The sequence below is a fragment of the Lampetra fluviatilis genome, chromosome 21 (assembly GCF_964198595.1).
Source record: "Lampetra fluviatilis chromosome 21, kcLamFluv1.1, whole genome shotgun sequence".
NCBI lineage: Eukaryota > Metazoa > Chordata > Hyperoartia > Petromyzontiformes > Petromyzontidae > Lampetra > Lampetra fluviatilis.
Window position 1 is genome coordinate 4,866,186 of NC_136295.1, and position 17,702 is coordinate 4,883,887.

The window sequence follows — 17,702 nt, forward strand, 5'->3', positions numbered from 1 at the left end:
ATACACAAACGCACGCGCACACATACACTCACTCCCAGCGCGAGGCCGACTCATGACATCTCACGGAGGATCGCTCCTCTGAACAAAATTGTTCAGTTTGATAGTGCGAGTTCGTGTTTTAAGTCAATGTTAATCTTTTTAATATTTAATGGAAGCTGGTTCGTAAGTCCGCGTGTTCCTAAGTCGGGTGTTCGTAAGTCGATGACTGTCTGTACCTTAGTCAACCGAATTAGAATCTCAATGTAAATGGGAGGTCTGCCAAAATGTTTTTCGAAGCCTGGGACAACATTCCAGGTGAGCCCTCCTCTGAGGCCTACTCAGCCGTTTCTGTGGTCCCCTCGCATATGAGGTCTGATGGTTCAGTGGCATCGACATGGCCATTATGATCTACACAGCCATATCAATCAAAATAGAACAAATAGAGTATTTGGCTGCTATACTATAAAACACACTTTTTATTTTACTAGGTAAGGCCCACTGAGCAATATAGCTCTATTTCAGAAGCGACCTGGCCACAAATGATAGCTCAACGAAGTCCATGTGGACATTTATAGCAGCCAAATACTCTAAACACATGTTGATTCTAAATGTGGAGGGAAAACCTGGAGGATCAGGAGAAAAATCCACTCGACCACGAGAAGAGAGACACGCAAACTCCAAATTTACAGGGGTCAGGGTCCAGATCGATGCCAAGGTGGCGAGATGTTAACTACCTCGCCACCGTGGCATCCATACATTTCCACATGATATGTCACTTCGTTGAGATATTATTTGTGGCCAGGTCGCTTCTGTTCAAGTTCAAGTTCATTTATTAGGTATAGCCCTGTGAGCCATTCGGCTCTTGAATCGGGTGCAACCGCAACAAACAAAAAACAAAAACATGAACAAGAAAACATCTTAAAGTGAATATGTGACTAAGTGCAAACAGAAAATTCTGAAAGAGTTATACAGCTCAGTGGGGCCCGACCTGAACAAATAAAAAAAAGTTGCGCTTAGTTTTATCGTGTTCCGTAAGGCCGCATCACCGCATGCGCCGCTCACCCTGTACAGGCACGCCGGGCGGCAGGTTGGCCACCTTCATGGCGAGCCCGAAGTCCCCGTGGAAGGAGCTGCTGTTTCGAATGACAAACGCCCCGGCTTCGCGTGGGCACAGCAGCGCCACGGCTGCACACGTCAACACAGTTCAAAGTTCATTTATTAGGTGTAGCCCTGTGAGCCATTCGGCTCTTGAATCGGGTGCAACCACAACAAACAAAAAAACATGAACAAGAAAACATCTTAAAGTGACTAAGTGCAAACAGAAAATCCAAGAAAAGACAGCAAAATATTGCAGAAAAATCACCGTACACCAACCCTGTGCAAATATTCCAGTGGGATACAAGTCAAACAACAACAACCATAAGACAACTTAGATTAAGGCCATCAGTCTAACTCTGTACTACAACAAAAAAACATGGCCAAACCAAAAAACTTTTAGAAAATCACCAAAATAAAGCCATAAAAGCAAAAACACAGTGATGCACTGTAGGTCGGCAACACACGACTACACACAACTCGTCAAAGTGCATGAACCATAATCCCGTGAACTCCGGTCGTCCTCGCAGCAGAGGCTTTCGGCTGGCCATTGAACAAAGACGGTCACCGTATCGCGCGCTTTCACATGCGCTTTTGCGGGCCGTCTGGAAGCCATTGGAGCTCTGCCCTTTGGAATATAGATTGTAAACTCATTTCTTTAGAACTCCTTTTTGTGTTTAGTTTGTTGTCCTTCCCCCACCCCCCACCTCCGATTAGTAGAGTTAACTATGTGAGGTGCAAAAGATATGCAACATACATACATACACACCAGTGCCACATCAGTGGTTCAGGTGTAATAGGGAAAAGGAGGTAAACATACTCTTTGGTGCAGTCACGACAACTTCAAATCTAGATTAAACCGCCTCTACGGAGAGGGTTTCCACACATCTGTTCCACCTGATGACGGACGCTTGTGTTGCGCCCGAAACGTCGTGATTTAATTTATTTTATTTTATACCCACGTGACTTTACCGAAAGAACCAAAGAGTATGGATCCCTGCTGTCACGAAAACTTCAAATATGGAGGCACACATGTACCGGAAGTGAGTGGACAGCTCAATGAGGCAGGCCACTGGAGTAGGCATAGAGATGGTGGCTGCCGAGGGGAAGATGTCAAGCCATATGGCTGTGATGATGATGATGATGATTGAAGAATGATCCTGAAAGTCTTCATGATATCCGGCTCAAATGGATACAGAGGCAGCGTCCATCTCCTGTTTACAGCCCTGAGCCAGTGGTGGAAATGTCGACACTTCGTGGAAGGGGTGAGTCTATCCTGAGGACAACCGCCATTAACTCTCCCTTCACATTGTAGCAGCCGAAACAGGTTTTGAGCTCGCAACCTTCTGATTGCGCACCGCACACTCTACCGCGAAACAACCTTCGCCGGATGGTCTTTGGGGCCGTCCATAAATGACGTCACGCGATTTTGGACGATTTTTGACCCCCCCACCCCTCGTCACACGGCGTCACAAAAAGTCAGACCCCCCCTAAAATATGACGTCACAAAGCTCTGCCCCCCCCCCCCACCAAACCATAATTCCATTTTGAAAATAAAACATGCTTCAAATCGCTTTAAACTATCGTAATTGTAGTACGTATTTAATGTGGCGCTGCACTCTGATGTTGTAGGAGTGTTGTTATAACAATTCAATATTTATTTAAAGTTGCGCATTTTGACGTGACGTCACATTTCTCAAATCCCCCCCCCCTCGTCACACATCGTCACAAAAATCTGACCCCCCCCCCTAGGTGCGTGACGTCATTTATGGACGACCCCTTTGTACGTAGGACATATTGACTCTGTATACTTAAACCAGATGGTTGGATTCTGTTAGGTTAGACTCAGGTGATGTGACGAAAGTGAATGTCAACTCTGCAACAGCTGTGAGATCTGGCAGAGGGAAGCGATGGTGGAGGTGAGGCAGCATGCATGACGATGGCTACATTATCCTCAGATTTTTATCTCGACTATAATCTCTAAACATCCATCACAGTCATTGGCGTAACATCTCTTTCACCCGCCTGCTGCCCCAGCTGTCATCGTGGCACCCGCTGTGGACCAACGAGCCACGCGATGCTAGGAGTGGCTCCCATCGTCAACAAGGAACCAATTCCTTGTGGACCCACCCTGCGATCTGCTCCCCTGGATTTGATCTTCAGCGCCATGACTGGGCCCTGCCCAGCCGTTTCCCAACTGGCCAAGGCCACTTGTGTGCGACAAAGCCTGCACAGGCGAAGCTTACGCCACAACCCAAAATGTAGCTGTGATGCACGACAGACGATGACGGACATTGTTGAAGACTCTGTCCGTTGACCAAGCTTGGCGGCGGTCTGAGGACACTGCATCCGGCAAATGATTAAGCTGCTGCCTGCCTCGGTGCAAATGCAAAATAAATACATTGCATAAGACTACCAATTTGAACCAGATCTAAGCTGCGCTAGCTCATTATCGAACATGAAATGGACACGCGTTATACGCCACCTCTGTGTCAGTGTTAATCCCAGATTCAAGCACTCGCACAAGGACATGTCGCGTTGTTCCACAACGCTCCTTACCTTGCTCCCGCGTGATGCCAGGTTTGTACCAAAACTTGGATGTGTCCTGCACAAAACTGATGTTGCTGCGGGTGAAGTGAGGGATCCTGTCTGATCCCGAGTTGTTTCCATCTGGCCAACCTGAAAGCCAAACAAACCACACCGAGCGGTAAGAGGACATTTCAAAGTCAATGAAAATCACCGACCGATTGCCGAAGTCCTTAATTTAACCAGGTGAGGGCGCAAGTACATTGGCGATCAATGTAATTCGAGGTAGATTTGTAAACACGTCTCGTGATTTTGGCTCTCTATAAGTGATTTTCCTTTCATCGAATCACCCAGATCTGGGAAGCTAAGTTTGCTGGAGTCTGGAAAGTCCTTGAATGGGCGACCATCCATCCGTAACAGGAGTTACAAGCTGCAGAGCTACGTGATTGACAGTCGAGAGCATTGCAGCATAATCCATCATATTTCTATATTTTATAAGCTCCCATCCCTATTCTCGCTGCCTTCACCCACCCCCACTGACCAAAGTGTGTAAGGACGGTCAATAACCCGCACGGCCCACGTGGCGTGAGGGTGCCCTCATTCAGCAGTGGACTGACAGGGTTACAGATGCGCACAAAGAGCGATACACATTTTTTGTTCTCAGTTTTTGAGTGTGTGCTCTTTTTGATTCACGGAGATTCATGTTTATGAGGTGCATTCTATTTCTCTCTGGCTCGAGATTGGCCACCGGAGCGCTCTGGCCAGCTCGATCCCCGTGCAGTAATGTGTCCCGTGGTGCAGGGGTCAGGCTCAGGGTCACTGGGCTCAGGTGAAGCGGGGGCTGCTGCAGCCAGGGGCCTCGGAAATTGAGGGGCTCCCAAACATGTAATTTATATTTGAAACACGATACATTCATAAATAAAACGGTGTAATTGGGTCATTTAAGTCACAGCATCGCTCTGTTGATTGCTACCAGTGATGTGGCTGCATAAAAGAGTGTTGTTCATTGTAACTTTGAGCTGTACACATTAAAAAAAGACAAACTGAAATAACTAAGGTAAACAACAGAGTATTTGGCATCAAGCATGGGTGGCAGTTAACACAGTCAAGGGAGAGGAGTGGAACATGCACCCAAAAGCAAAACGACGCCAGCACTGGGCCCCAAGTCAACCTCTCAGCCCGGTGCTGGCCGCGTACCGGAGGCTGTGACGTGCACGGGCGATGCGGGGCCACGCGGCGCGGGCGACGCGTGCTGCACGAACGTCACGCTCGACGTGCTCGTGCCCCCGGGGCTCGACAGCTCGCTGTGCAGCGGGGAGCGGTGCTCGCTCGCAGAGCTGTGCAGCCGCTGATGCTCCTCCCACGACGCCCGCGGTGGCAGCGGCGGTCGCGGCGGCGGCGGCGGCTGCATAAGCGGCGCCGGTTTGTTCCGGCGGAGGGACCACGAGACCGGGGCGGCACCGACCGGCAACGACGCCCGTGAAGTCGCGAGCGAAGCCGCCGTGCTCAAGGAGCCTTCCCGGGCATTCCGAGGCACGCCTCCGCCGGCGGTTGTGGCGGCGGCCGTGGCCGCGATCGGCCTCTGAGCATTCCCGCTCGGCAGGACGGGGCCGTGAATGTCTGCCGCGGTGGTGTGCGTGCCTCGGTACACGTCTGGCAGCGCGCCGTCAAAACCGCGCGCAAGCGTGTGCTCGGGTTTGGCGTGCGAGTAAGAGGTGTAGCCCCCTTCGCTGTCGACGGAAAAGTGCATGGGCAGGCTGTCGAACCACGCGCCTTTGTAGCTCGACCGGCTGCTGGTGCCGCTCTTGTGGCCGACCCCTCCGTTGCAGTGCAGACCGCCCGGCGCACCATTCGGTGGCGCTGCGAAGCTCAGCAATGTCTCGCTGCCAAGGCGCTCCTGCCGCGCGTCGCTCTGCCCCGCACCGGTGGCTCCGGGATTTCCAAGGTGAGTGCGCGAAAAACCGTGAAAAGTCGCCGGCGAGGCGGGAAGGTGCCCGTTGAGATGCTTGGAGGCGGGCAGGGAGAAGCTCCCAGCGCCTTGAGTCGCCGTCGACCGTTCCGCTCCTTCTGGCGGATAGCCAAACACGGACGCGTGCCAAGACCGAGCTCCTTCCAGCCCGACTCTCGACTCGTTGCGGGAGCCGGACGAGGAGGACGAGGTGGACGGGAAGAGGTGCGAGGGGCCCTCTTTCTCCGACCTCGGGAACGCGGAGGCATAGGTGGGCAAGGTCCCTCGCCCCGCGCCGCCGTGGTTGCTGCTGCTGCTGGCAGGCAGGCGATGGGAGCTCACGAGGAGCGCGCTGGAGGGCCCCACGGGCAGGGCCTGCGTGAGGCTGCCTTCCTCGTGCTGCTCGCCGTGGCGGGCCCACGTGTTGGTCGGGTAACCAACCATGGACATGTAGGAGCTGGTGACGGAAGCCTGCGTGGAGATGCCTCCCGGTTGCTCCGTGATGCCGCTCGGTTTTGTCAAGGTGCTGGGAGCACTGTGAAGAATAGAAAAGACAATGATCCCCCGTATAGCCGAAACAGAAGAACCCAAAGTCCACGTTCTTCATTACATAAATTGAGGTACACTGTGTTGCCGCCTTCATACATAGACAAAGATCCCCCATATAGGCTTAACAGACCATTGAGGCAAGTGCTGTTAGTGAGCAGCTATGAAGGCTGGAATGGCACACGAGGTGGTGGGTGGCCAACACCACGCCCGGCCATCTTCGTCTCCCAAGTGGTGATATTTACTACACACGACACCAGGTACTAATTTGAGGTTGAGTCGACCTAGGGGAGGCCCAGGGCCGGTTCAGATAATAGTCACTTGTGTTGGCCATGAACGGGAATTCGAACTCAGGTCGCCGGGTTCGTAGTGCAGTACGCTCACCGCTACACTACTGTGAAGAATACACATGTACACATACGTACTGGATTTCCAGCGATGCAAAAGCACACAAAACAAAAACTCAACACATCTGTCGATAATATTGCACACAAAAAAAATAGCCAACGCTACGGGACAATGGCCATTTTTCTTGATCTGTGTGCTTTGAAGAAAGGACATCTGATCTGCATATTTATTTTCCCTTTTAGGGCAATGTTGTTGAAAATTTTCACCGTATATACGTTTGATCGTGCAGTTTTGGTTTTGTAATTCCCCAGCTTAGCTGGGCTCTGAGGTGGCCAGGAGATGGCGGCGGTGGTGTGAGGTTGTGATATTCTTTTTCTCGTAATGGGTACAGAGCAAGGAGTTACAAGCGAGCAGAGCAAGAGGAATACATAGAGGAAGGAGGATGGACGCAAATGTTGAAGGAGGACATGAGGAATTAAGGCATGGCGGCACATTTGGCACAGAACAGAGGCGAGTGTAGAGCGATGACCAAACAAAGTGGACCCCATATAAGGGAACATTAGGCTAAGAATAACAAGAAGAAACGTGTGGGTTTTCTGTGGGCATTCCGGTTTCCTGCCACATGCAAAACACTTAAAAATAGAACGAGCTAAACATCCCAATGTAGGACGTCCCCACCCAATGCTAGCTGTGCAGAACAAGTAGAACGCAGCACCGGTGGTCTGCAAGTCGGCATTCGTCCGCCAATAAGGGGGCGACGTCACGATGCGATTTTTTCCAAATTAAGCAATTTGTGAGTAATTGATCAAATTTGGACCATGATTGCCGGTGCACACGGCCTACTCTTTGTTGAATAACGTCATGGGATCTTAAAGTTCAACTGTGAATAATACGCCAACATTATTAAACAGGGCGGCCGCTGGGCTTTAACTGGGAACTTCTGAAATGGGCGACAAACGCACTAACCGCTCGGCGCTGCAGTGCAGTGCATGCCAATAGTCAAGTCAAGTCAATTTATTTTTGGTTAACACGTGGCGAATTCGGGCACAAATCTGCCACCCAATGCGGCATCAGATCAATATAACCCTTTCCCATTCCGATGACGTACATGTCATCGATTGACGAACATGTACGTCATAATAAAATAACTTTATCGATACGTCTTCAGGTCAGCGCCAGCTGTCATAGAGTGCGGTCGTGTATCTACAGTTCTCTGCGGTGAGTACAATGTCTTTAAAACAATAGCGCTATGCCTTTCTAAATAAAATTAACGCTAACCGCTTGCACGTTCCGAGATTCAGCGGTGAACGGGACCAACCCTGCAACTTGCAGACGTCTCGCAACGGGAAAGGGTAAAAAGCATACAAATTAAACAATTCTACACAGTAAAGTAAAGCAAATATTAAAAGAAAGTTGTGGCTGGGATTTCGATTTAAAGCTTTCGTGACTGCAGGGATTCATCTTCTTGGTTCTTTCGGTAAAGTCACGTAGAAGGGAAATAATAAAATAATAAAAATAAAACATAATAAAATAATTCTCACGACGTTTCGGCCACAACGCAAGCAGCCATCCTCAGGTGAAGAACAGGTCTGTCGGGAAGACAGCGTGAAGAACAGGTCTGTCTTCCCGACAGACCTGTTCTTCACCTGAGGACGGCTGCTTGCGTTGTGGCCGAAACGTCGTGAGAATGATTTTATTATGTTTTATTTTATTATTTTATTATTTCCCTTCTACGTGACTTCACCGAAAGAACCAAGAAGTTATGGCTGGGAGTTAGTTGTAGGTAGCGCTAGCGAGCTTCCTCACCTGTGCGGGGCCACAGGCTTCGCTTCTTCAGCACAGTAGCGTGCGGTGGGAGATGCGGAGCGCGCGCTGAAGACATCGGATGTCCACGGGACCATCTCCACGTAGCTGCCTTGCTCTGTACGACACACAATCACAATCTTTCAAGTTCAAGTTCATTTATTAGGTATAGCCCTGTGAGCCATTCGGCTCTTGAATCGGGTGCAACCGCAACAAACAAAAAACAAAAACATGAACAAAAAAACATCTTAAAGTGAATGTGTGACTGAGTGCAAACAGAAAATCCAAGAAAAGGAAGCAAAATATTGCAGAAAAAAATACCGTACACCAATGCTGTGTGCAAAAATCCCAGTGGGATGCAAGTCAAACAACCAACAACAAGAGGAGTTATGAAGCTAATTTTTAAAGATGTCCAGATGTCCAGTGACACGAGTCACACACGGCCCGTCACGCAAAAGAAAGTCAGCGACGCATGCTCTGGTTGAAGTAGTAAGACAATCACTGCCTTCATCAGTAACACTCGAACCAGGGCTTCATTTCTCACTCAGGATTTTCCGAGACGCTGCTAGTTGGCTCAGAGTATTGGATTATTGTACTCGAGTGGTACTATCAATCGTGTACCAGGTATGCCTGCCTATTCATACTACTCCTATATTACCATACCCCTATCTTCCGATAAGGAGAAAATAAGCATCAAGAGGACGAATGTAGGCAAGATGCACGTGGCGTGCCGTAATAATTCCATAAGATGCCAGAGTGATATTTAGCACTTATTATTTTAATGGGAAAATGTGCAGCCGGAGGCTGACATATCAGGAATTGGCCCTTCTTCATAGCAGAAAAGACGTGGGTAAATAAAATAAGGTTCTGTATAGCCTGTTGTGTAAAGGCACAAATAAAAAAAAACGTTTCCCATTTTTGTCATGGGCACTGTCCTGCAAAAGGATCATTACATATAACGTTGATCATATCATGTATTTTTCCCTGGTGTAGAGCAGTGGTGCCGGGGGGGGAAATGGATGTTGCCGTGTTTTGCAGACTGGACTTGCAATCCTGAGCTCGCTGGTTCGATTCGTGCTCCCGGTGTGGCATTTGAAACATGACAAAGTTTCTTAAACTCCCCCCCCTCCCTCCCCCCGCGTGTCTACCCAGCAGCATAAATGGGTACACATTAGTTAGTGCAGGGGCCGGCGACCAACATAACAATGAGAACCATTTCCTTCTAATTCTGTAAAAAGAAACAAAAAAAATCTATATTTCAAGGAGCCGCAATGAATGTGAATTTGTGACGGTCCTCAATAAACAACGGCACGAAGCAATCCCTCGGTCCTTACAGAGCCACATGCGGCTCTGGAGCCACAGGTTGCTGCAGGTTGCCAACCCCTGAGTTAGTGGATCAATCAGGTCGCGTGTGGTGGGACAACATGTGGGTACGCCCAGCGCGGAAGAGTAGACCAAGGCTCTCAAGCCTTTGCGCCAGCAGCGGTATGAGCAAGACGTTTTCGGGGAGCGCGCCTCATGGCCCTTGCGATTGCCCCGGAAGAGCGGTGACGACTGACCTTCGGGCGAGCTGTCAGGCTGGGCCACATCCACACCGTTGTTCGGACCGAACGGCTCCATGTCCGGCGCCGCCAGCTGCTGAGCCAGCTCCAAGGGTCGCGGCGGCGCGGGGTGGCGACCGCCGTTGTAGGCTCCGCCAGCGCTGCCGCCAATTCCCTCGCTGCTGCTGCTGCTGCTCCTGAGCTGCAAGAGTCTCCTCTCGTCGGTCGCGCCCGTGCACTGGCCAGCACCTGCTAACGCGAGCAGTGGCGCTTGGCGAGTGTAGGCACTTTTGCACGTGGTTTCTTTTATTTATTATTATCATCATCATCATCATCAACATTCATGCATAAGCAATGATGGCCCGAGGCAGATGATTAACTTCCCCAATTCCTATGTGAACTGGCTGCGTTGGACCCACTGGCTGAACGACTTGCATGAGCTGACGTCATGGCTGCAGCCCTTTCGATTGAAAAGCGCGCCTCGGTGCTCAGGGGGTGACACTCAAGTCAAAGTAGCTCACCGCAGTAGTCCTGTGTGGTGCAGTATGACAGCGAAATATAACATGAATTTACGCCTTTTGGCGTCCTCTGGTCTAACACCGTTTGAGACGAGGCTTGAAAGAAAGCTGTCTCTGGTGTGGACCAATCAGTTTCAAGGACAGTGCATATGTTATCAGAGTGTGTTTTTTGTTTGCATTCTGACCACAAGCATTGTGGTTAATGCAGACATGATTCCTTGTAAAAGGTTTCAGTTTGGTGTTTTAACATCTTAACACCTGTTTTGTTGCCAGAAAAAGGGGAAACCCCTATTATCATAAATTAAATATGCTACAGCCTTTTGTCAATTCACTGCTGGATGAAAACCTGCCCGTGCTTTCTGGTCATGGTGGTTGTTTAACCACTACCTCACCACGCTCGCCAGTAAGTGCGAGGTGGCGCAGGACCATTTCAGATAAAATTCACGGCTGATGATTGCTGGGGTCAGGAATATGACCCTTGTGTGTGTGTGTATATATAGGTATGCCTACATACATACATCCTTTATTTATAGCCAGGTAAGAGCACAGTGAGCTCAGAAGTCTTTCAAAATTAGTTTTTATCTGTATCTCATTACCCCTGACCAAGATTTTGAAGCCATTTCCATACAAATGTGAGTTAAGCACCCTAACCATCGTGCAGCCTGGTCAGGTAAACGGTACACTCTTGTGCACTCTTGATTTGAAGCTTTCGTGACTGCAGGAATCCATAATCTTTGGTTATTTTGATGAAGTCACGCGTATTGCGCCCGAAACGCCGTGATTTGTTTTATTTTATACCTACGTGCCTTACCGAAAGTACGTGCACTGGTGCATTTAACCATGCACGCACAAATTATAATTTACATTTACAATAGCTTACTATAGCATCATAATAATTAACAGTACAGCAAGTGGATTCATTTCCATCCGTATTCCATCAGAACGTTGATCGAGGGTTCCCCTCCCTCTCACCTCCCACATATATGCACGCTCATTATTGGAGTGGGCAGAATATGACCAATATAGGTCTTCAGAGCTTGGGTAATTGTTGGCACCAGTTCTGGCTTCTTCCCCACTTGTCTGTGGTTTCCCGCACCTCTGAATCATTCTCTCCCTCTGAGTGTACGAAAACATTCTAAACGATTCCTCATCATTATGGTAAAAACAATCTAACGGAGAGCAACATTCGCTCAGACGCGAGTCAAGCCATCGATTGTACGAGCACATGAACGTTACGCAGTGGGTGCCAGTGCTCACCGAGAATCCCCGGAAGTGACGGTTGGTGCCCACTCGGTACCCGGTGGAGGCTGGAGACGGGAGTGAAGGTGGGGTCAAGGTCCATGATGAGGAGGTTTAGGGCCTCCAAGGACTGGTCGAGCTCACTCGGGCTTGGCGGGGTGTCGCGCCCGTCACCCGCCCTCAAGGACGTGAACTTGGCCGTGTCTCCCAGCAGCGTCACCGTCTCGGATGTCATGCGGTTTGGCTCCGCTGGGGGTAGTGGTGGTGGTGGTGACCAGGCCTTCACCTGCCTTCATGACCAGATTTCATCGTCATCATCAGCGGTATAAGTAGCAACTGTTAGCAACATCTTCAGCAGAAGCAGTGACAGCATCATCAGCAGAACGTGCTCATAGATTACGTGAACGGAACTCACCTGTGACCCTGCACAGCCTGACGGCTGCTGTCTCCTCTCACCGGCACAGCGGGCAACATGGGGACATCTGCCCCAAATCGCACACAACGTGGGACCTCCTGCTGCTTCTCATGATGATGCTGCTGATGCTGCAGGCAACTGCTGCCAGGCTCCAGGCTTGGTTGTGATGCTCCCCTCCGCTGCACCATGGCGTAGAGATCAGAGCTCGGTGAACGAATAGCGGTCACCCCTGGAGCCAACCGCGTGACGTCGCATGGGGCGACCGCGTGAGTCGGCTGCCCGAATTTCACGTTTGGCGACGTTGCTCGAGGTGTTCGCGCGTAAGGGCTGCGGCTGCTGATACCGTTCTCCTGTGGGCGAGCGTCCCCGGACGCCAAATTCAGCCGCAGGTCGCCCTTCCCCAAGTGGCGACGTCGGTTGGCGCCAGGACAGAACGTAAGTGTGCCACGCTCCAGGATTTCCATGGCACGCGTCGAAGGCGGCTCGTCGATATCATCATCATCTTGAATGTCAACAACATCGTCTTCCTCGTTGACATCATCATCATCATCTACATCATCGTCCAGGATGTCAGTCTCTCGGACCGGCATCATGCTGGGCGTGTCGCCAAAGTGCACCCTGTGCGGGCTGTGCTGCTGATGATGATGTGGGTCGGAGTGCCGGTCACCCGCGGGCGCACGTGAGGAGTGCGGGTGTGCGGTGGTTGATGCCGACAACCCGCTGCCACCGGTGCAGCCGAAACCGTGCAACAGTTGCCGCAGCTGGTCTTGCTCCCCAGGGCTGAGAGTGGTGGGGCCTGCGCGCGTGTCACTTGGGGAGGGAGCCCACGATGGTACAGGCGAAAGGGGCGACGGGAACGAATAGGCCGTGGATGCCTGGCATTGGAGTCCTGCAGAACGCACACACACGCACACGCGTAGGATGATATGCCACCAATCGTGCACATAAACGGCAGCACGAAGCGCTGAAAATTACCTCCCGAATGGAAGGTTGCGAGTTCGAATCTCGGATAAGGCAGTTGTCAAATTGACACAATCAACTTCATTCCCGCAGGGTTAACAGATCGCGTGGGTGAACCACTTTGGTAGAAGTCTGCGATGCTCGCCGTGCGGGGAGCGTGTTCCCCATCACTCGAAACATTTATTTTCCCCCACTCTATCTGGGGCTGCGAGCAGAATGAGTCCTTTTTCTCTTGGCCGATTGCTTCCTCGGCAGGGGAAACGGACGGCGAGGGCGACCGAGGAGGCCGCCACGTACCGAGCGGGCTGGCGGGTGGCCGAGCGTCGTCGGACGTGCGCATGGACGCGGTGGATCGGCCCGAGTCGCTGCTCACGGACAGCGTGTGCTCCGTGTGGGTCGCCGCTGCGGCACCGCCGCCGTCAGCCGCGCGGCGGCCTGGCTGCTTGGCCTCGCCGCCCGCCGGCCTCGCTTTCTCCGCTACGGAGGAAGGTGACGGGGCGAGAGGGGCCACCTGCCGTTAAAATCATAATACTAATGATGATGATGAAACTATACGCTACAAAGTTTCATATCCCACTCGAGAATGAAGTCAAAGTAACCAAACTTTTTTTTTATTTTTACCAGGTAAGGCCCTCTGAACTCTGTAGCTCTTTTTCAGAAGTGACCCTGGCCACAAACGATGGCTCAACGAAGTGACTTATCACGTGGAAATGCATAGCAGCCAAATACTCAAAACGCGTGATGCCGATTCTAAACGTGAAGAGAAAAACCGGAGGACCCGGAGAAAAATCCACGCAACAGAGGGAGAACATGTAAACTCCTAATATACAGGCGTCAGTCGGGATAGAGCCACAACCTCCTGCAGAAGCCTGGATAGAGTGAGAGCCTGGGCAGGGCGGGAGCCTGGAGCTGCTGCTTGAAGGTGGATGATTGTGATTGGATGCTGCTGTGCATGTACAGTGGGGGGAGAGTTAATGCAGTGACCTCTAGGTGCTGCAAGTCATGCACGCTAACCAACAGTGCTACCAAAATGGGCAATTAAGCCGGGAGAGAGGGTTGGGGTTAATAATCGTTCCATTTATGTGTCACCTGATGCAAAGGTGTCCCAGGACGTGTGCAGGTGGCTGTAGGAATCCCAGCGCAGGATTGGGTCTGTGGCACTGTGATCCACAACCACCGCACCATTTTTCAGGAGGCTCTCGGTCCCTGCAGAAACGTTCAGACAGCTCAGTGTATATAGACCTGAGCCCACAGAAAGTGATGCAATAACTACCAATTCTGTGGTATAACAACGTAATCATCATCATCATCATCACTGCTCTTTCTGAATTTTGATCGCAGTCCACTATCAGAAATTCTGCCTCTCAAAAGACATTTCAAATTGATGGTCATTCAAGCTCTCACACACCGAGGCCTGAAAAAAGTGTTTTAATTAAACAAAACAATAAATAAATAACAAAGGAAAAATTAGCTCATTTAATCAGCTAAAAACAATGTCAAGATGCCGTCATCTAGGAGTGGATTGTTTGTGTACATTGTTGTTGTCTGTGTACATGTACAGGAGGAGCTGTGGTGCAGGGGTTAGCATTCTGTACTTGTAACTTTAGCTACCTAAGTATGATTCCCAGTCACGGTTAACCATCAATGACGAGTGGCATCGGAGCCAGTTCTGGGGTCCTGTTCACTAACCTGCACTGAGTAACATGGTCAAGTATGGTCAAACAAACCCTGTGGCCAACCACGGAAGATTGACAAAAGTGCAGTCAATTATTACTGAATAACAATTCCCAATCTACTCTTGTGCTGAAATTCAGTGGGACCATTTATGTTCTCACAGGCTCACTGTGCTCACCTCCAATGAGCACAGTTGGTACGGCACGAAAAAAAAGTTCAACAGGGAAAATAGTGTAGGTTACTAGAAGCTGCATTTCACTTAGCGAACCACCATACTTAGATACAAGTGTGCTAACCACAAGGCCACACAGTTGCCCATGAGGCTGGTAGTGTCTTACCTGCCATTCTGTCTGGGGTGGCTGAGAAAATCAACTGAACTTTTCCATCGTCCGGATACCTGGGGTCTGATGCGCAAAACACAGACACACCAGATGAACAGGGACACAAATACGTGTGTCATCATCACATTCAGAATTGCATGAGCTTGATCGGTTTCTTTTATCACCTCATTAAGTGAACATTTACAAGTAAATATGTGTTTGCATGTGTATTGGTGATCATGCCTGAAACCATTAAATTACTTATTTGAAGTGAACTCCACCATTTGAATGTAAGATCATGACAGCATTGGATCAGTACTCTAAAGAGGAAATTCATCCTCTGAATCAACCAGATTCTGTAGATGGTGGTGGTGGTGCTGATGGTGGTTGTGATTGTGATGTTGGTACTACTGTTTTTTTGTTGGGATAGCGGCAGCGGCTTTGAACCAAGAATCTCAATCTTAAAATTCCAACAAGCTAGCCACCTGAAAATATGAATGGCCCAACTCGCTGGGGGCGCCACGGTGGCGAGATGTTAACTACCTCGCTTGGTATACAGGAGCTCATGGGTTCAATCCCGACCCTGACGCCTGTATATTTGGAGTTTGCATGCTCTCCTTGTGGTCACGTGGATTTTTATCCGGGTCCTCCGGTTTTTCCCTCTACTTGTAGAATCATGCGTTTAGAGTATTTGGCTGCTAAAAATTTCCACGTGAAAAGCCACTTCATTGGGCTATCATTTGTGGGCAGGTCGCTTCTGAAAAAGAGCTATTGTGGCTCATTGGGCCATATCTAGTAAAATAATAAAATTAACATTTAGTTTCATAGTTTAGCAGCCAAATACTCTATTTGTTGTGTTCTGATTGATATGGCTGTGTAGATCATAATGGCCATGTCGAAGCCACTGAACCATCAGCTAGGCCAGTGGGCATTACCTGGTAAAAAAATGAATAAGTAGTACATAAAAAATTGTAACTCCTTTACCAAAATAATAAATGACACCTCTGCCTGTTACATACCTGTCAGCCCATATGGTTTACCCGTATGCAAGGAAATTTATTTTTCAGGTCCATACGGCGTACAGCCGTTTCAATGCAGGCAAAAAAAAGAATTGTCTATTTGTTTGTGTTTCTCCCTTGTGATGGAACTTTGTAGGATGAACGTTGAGATGTATAAGGGCACGGGGTGACCAACAAGGTCTGAATTGGTCTGCAATAAGGTAGGGCACCGACAAGGGGTTGACAGATATGATGTTACATCACATTGAGGCAGATCCATCCTCAATGTGGTCAATCTAAAGCAGCAACCCCCATCAAAGTCCAAGACTGCAGAATCGGTGTGGCGGGCAGACAGATGGAGGTGTCCGAACCGGAGCAGGCGAGGTCGAGGTCCTGCTTGCGCAACAACAGGGAGGTGTCGCGAGGACGCATCGCCGCCGTGTGCAGCTGCAGCCGCAGAATCGCTTCCCGCCCGCAGCTCGGTGGGGGCCCGCTCGCCGGAGCCTCCCGGTAGCATTTCACCTGCGGCACAAGCGCGGCGGCATTTCACATGTCATTTGGTCGCGCCGGGGGTTCTCCCACAGCCTCCTGGAGTTGCTGGGGGGGCTGAAGGCCCGGGGCAGGATGCCGTGTAGGGACCTCCTTGTTCATTAGTGACAACGACAACAACGGCACAAAAACATGCCTTTTTGTGGGGCCCTCTTTTGTGAAAAAAAGACCGCTTTTGCGCCTCCCCCTCCGCTCACGAAACAAAAACTAAAATTTACAACAAAGGTTCAAGGTGAAGACGTCATCGCAGGCGATGTTGACTCCAACACAACTCGCGTTTGCTTACTTTCCCCTGCGAGGATTCTTAGATGTCCCACGAATGACACAGCCCAGCTTCATGAACACGGGACGTCTGGCTTCAGCTCGCCTACCTTCGGGCGCCAATCCAATGCCCGTCTCGGTAACCTTCCCATTTGTCCACTGTGCTCATGCATCTCCTTAAATTGCAAATCTCTTCTTCGTGATTACTTCGTCAGTGTCATCTTGCCATGTTTCGCTCTGAGCTTGCAACTCAATAACTGGAGTCGGCCATAAAGGTCTGTCATTTCTCCACGTGTGCTTAGATGTAATGGGCGGCGGCCTCATACTCACTGACCATAAAATAAAGCAGATATTGCTCCTACCTCAAGCAGTCATATTTTAACATTGACCTCTCTTCTTACACAAAGGGGATCATGATGTCCATGAAAACGCCATGCTGCCAACACAACGTTTGACCTTCTCACAACACACTGTGTTGGGTACAATGCGACCATTCTTACTTCCTCCTGTATATATTTCTACATTGAGTCAATTCCCAAATTAAATACGAGGGGGGGCGTGGGGTGCTTGACAACGAGGATGAAATTGCGACAGACGGGAGGTTGAAACTCCCATACGCGCTGGGAATTGCGCGCGTGTGCAAACGTCTCCGTCGCAGACACCAGTGATGAGGGTACACAGACAGTTTCGTGCCCGTGCCGAAGGAGAGAGGCACTTAAGCTAGCAGTGGACGGCGAATGGCTTAGACACATAAACACATCGCTCACCAGCACGTCACCCTTGAGCATCAAAGCCGGCTTCACGTTCACGCTGAGGCTCTGAGCGGTTCCGGTCGCGGGCACAGAGCTGTGAGGGAGAGATTGAATTTGTCAACGAACGCTTGTGTTTAGCATGGGGCAAGGACAGGCGAAGCACGAGTAGGTGCTGTGTTTTGAAGTCTCGACTCGAAATCAGAATGCCTTGAGTTCTACACTTGGTCTGG

At 50.1% G+C, this 17,702-nt stretch overlaps 1 protein-coding gene across 1 annotated transcript in view; it reads right to left on the reverse strand.

The window, feature by feature from the left end:
* The window catches only part of LOC144938099 (tensin-3-like), a 42,057-nt gene that overhangs the window by 9,225 nt on the left and 15,130 nt on the right, over window positions 1–17,702 (reverse strand). The window contains exons 10-21 of the mRNA XM_078865797.1: window positions 17,488–17,566; window positions 16,282–16,432; window positions 14,931–14,996; window positions 14,008–14,124; window positions 13,216–13,395; window positions 11,959–12,847; window positions 11,562–11,833; window positions 9,805–10,035; window positions 8,249–8,363; window positions 4,798–6,083; window positions 3,634–3,753; window positions 1,042–1,164 (exon numbers count right to left, since the gene is read on the reverse strand). Of these exons, the coding sequence (XP_078721923.1) occupies window positions 1,042–1,164; window positions 3,634–3,753; window positions 4,798–6,083; window positions 8,249–8,363; window positions 9,805–10,035; window positions 11,562–11,833; window positions 11,959–12,847; window positions 13,216–13,395; window positions 14,008–14,124; window positions 14,931–14,996; window positions 16,282–16,432; window positions 17,488–17,566 (3,629 nt within the window). The remainder of the gene's footprint in view (window positions 1–1,041; window positions 1,165–3,633; window positions 3,754–4,797; window positions 6,084–8,248; window positions 8,364–9,804; window positions 10,036–11,561; window positions 11,834–11,958; window positions 12,848–13,215; window positions 13,396–14,007; window positions 14,125–14,930; window positions 14,997–16,281; window positions 16,433–17,487; window positions 17,567–17,702) is intronic.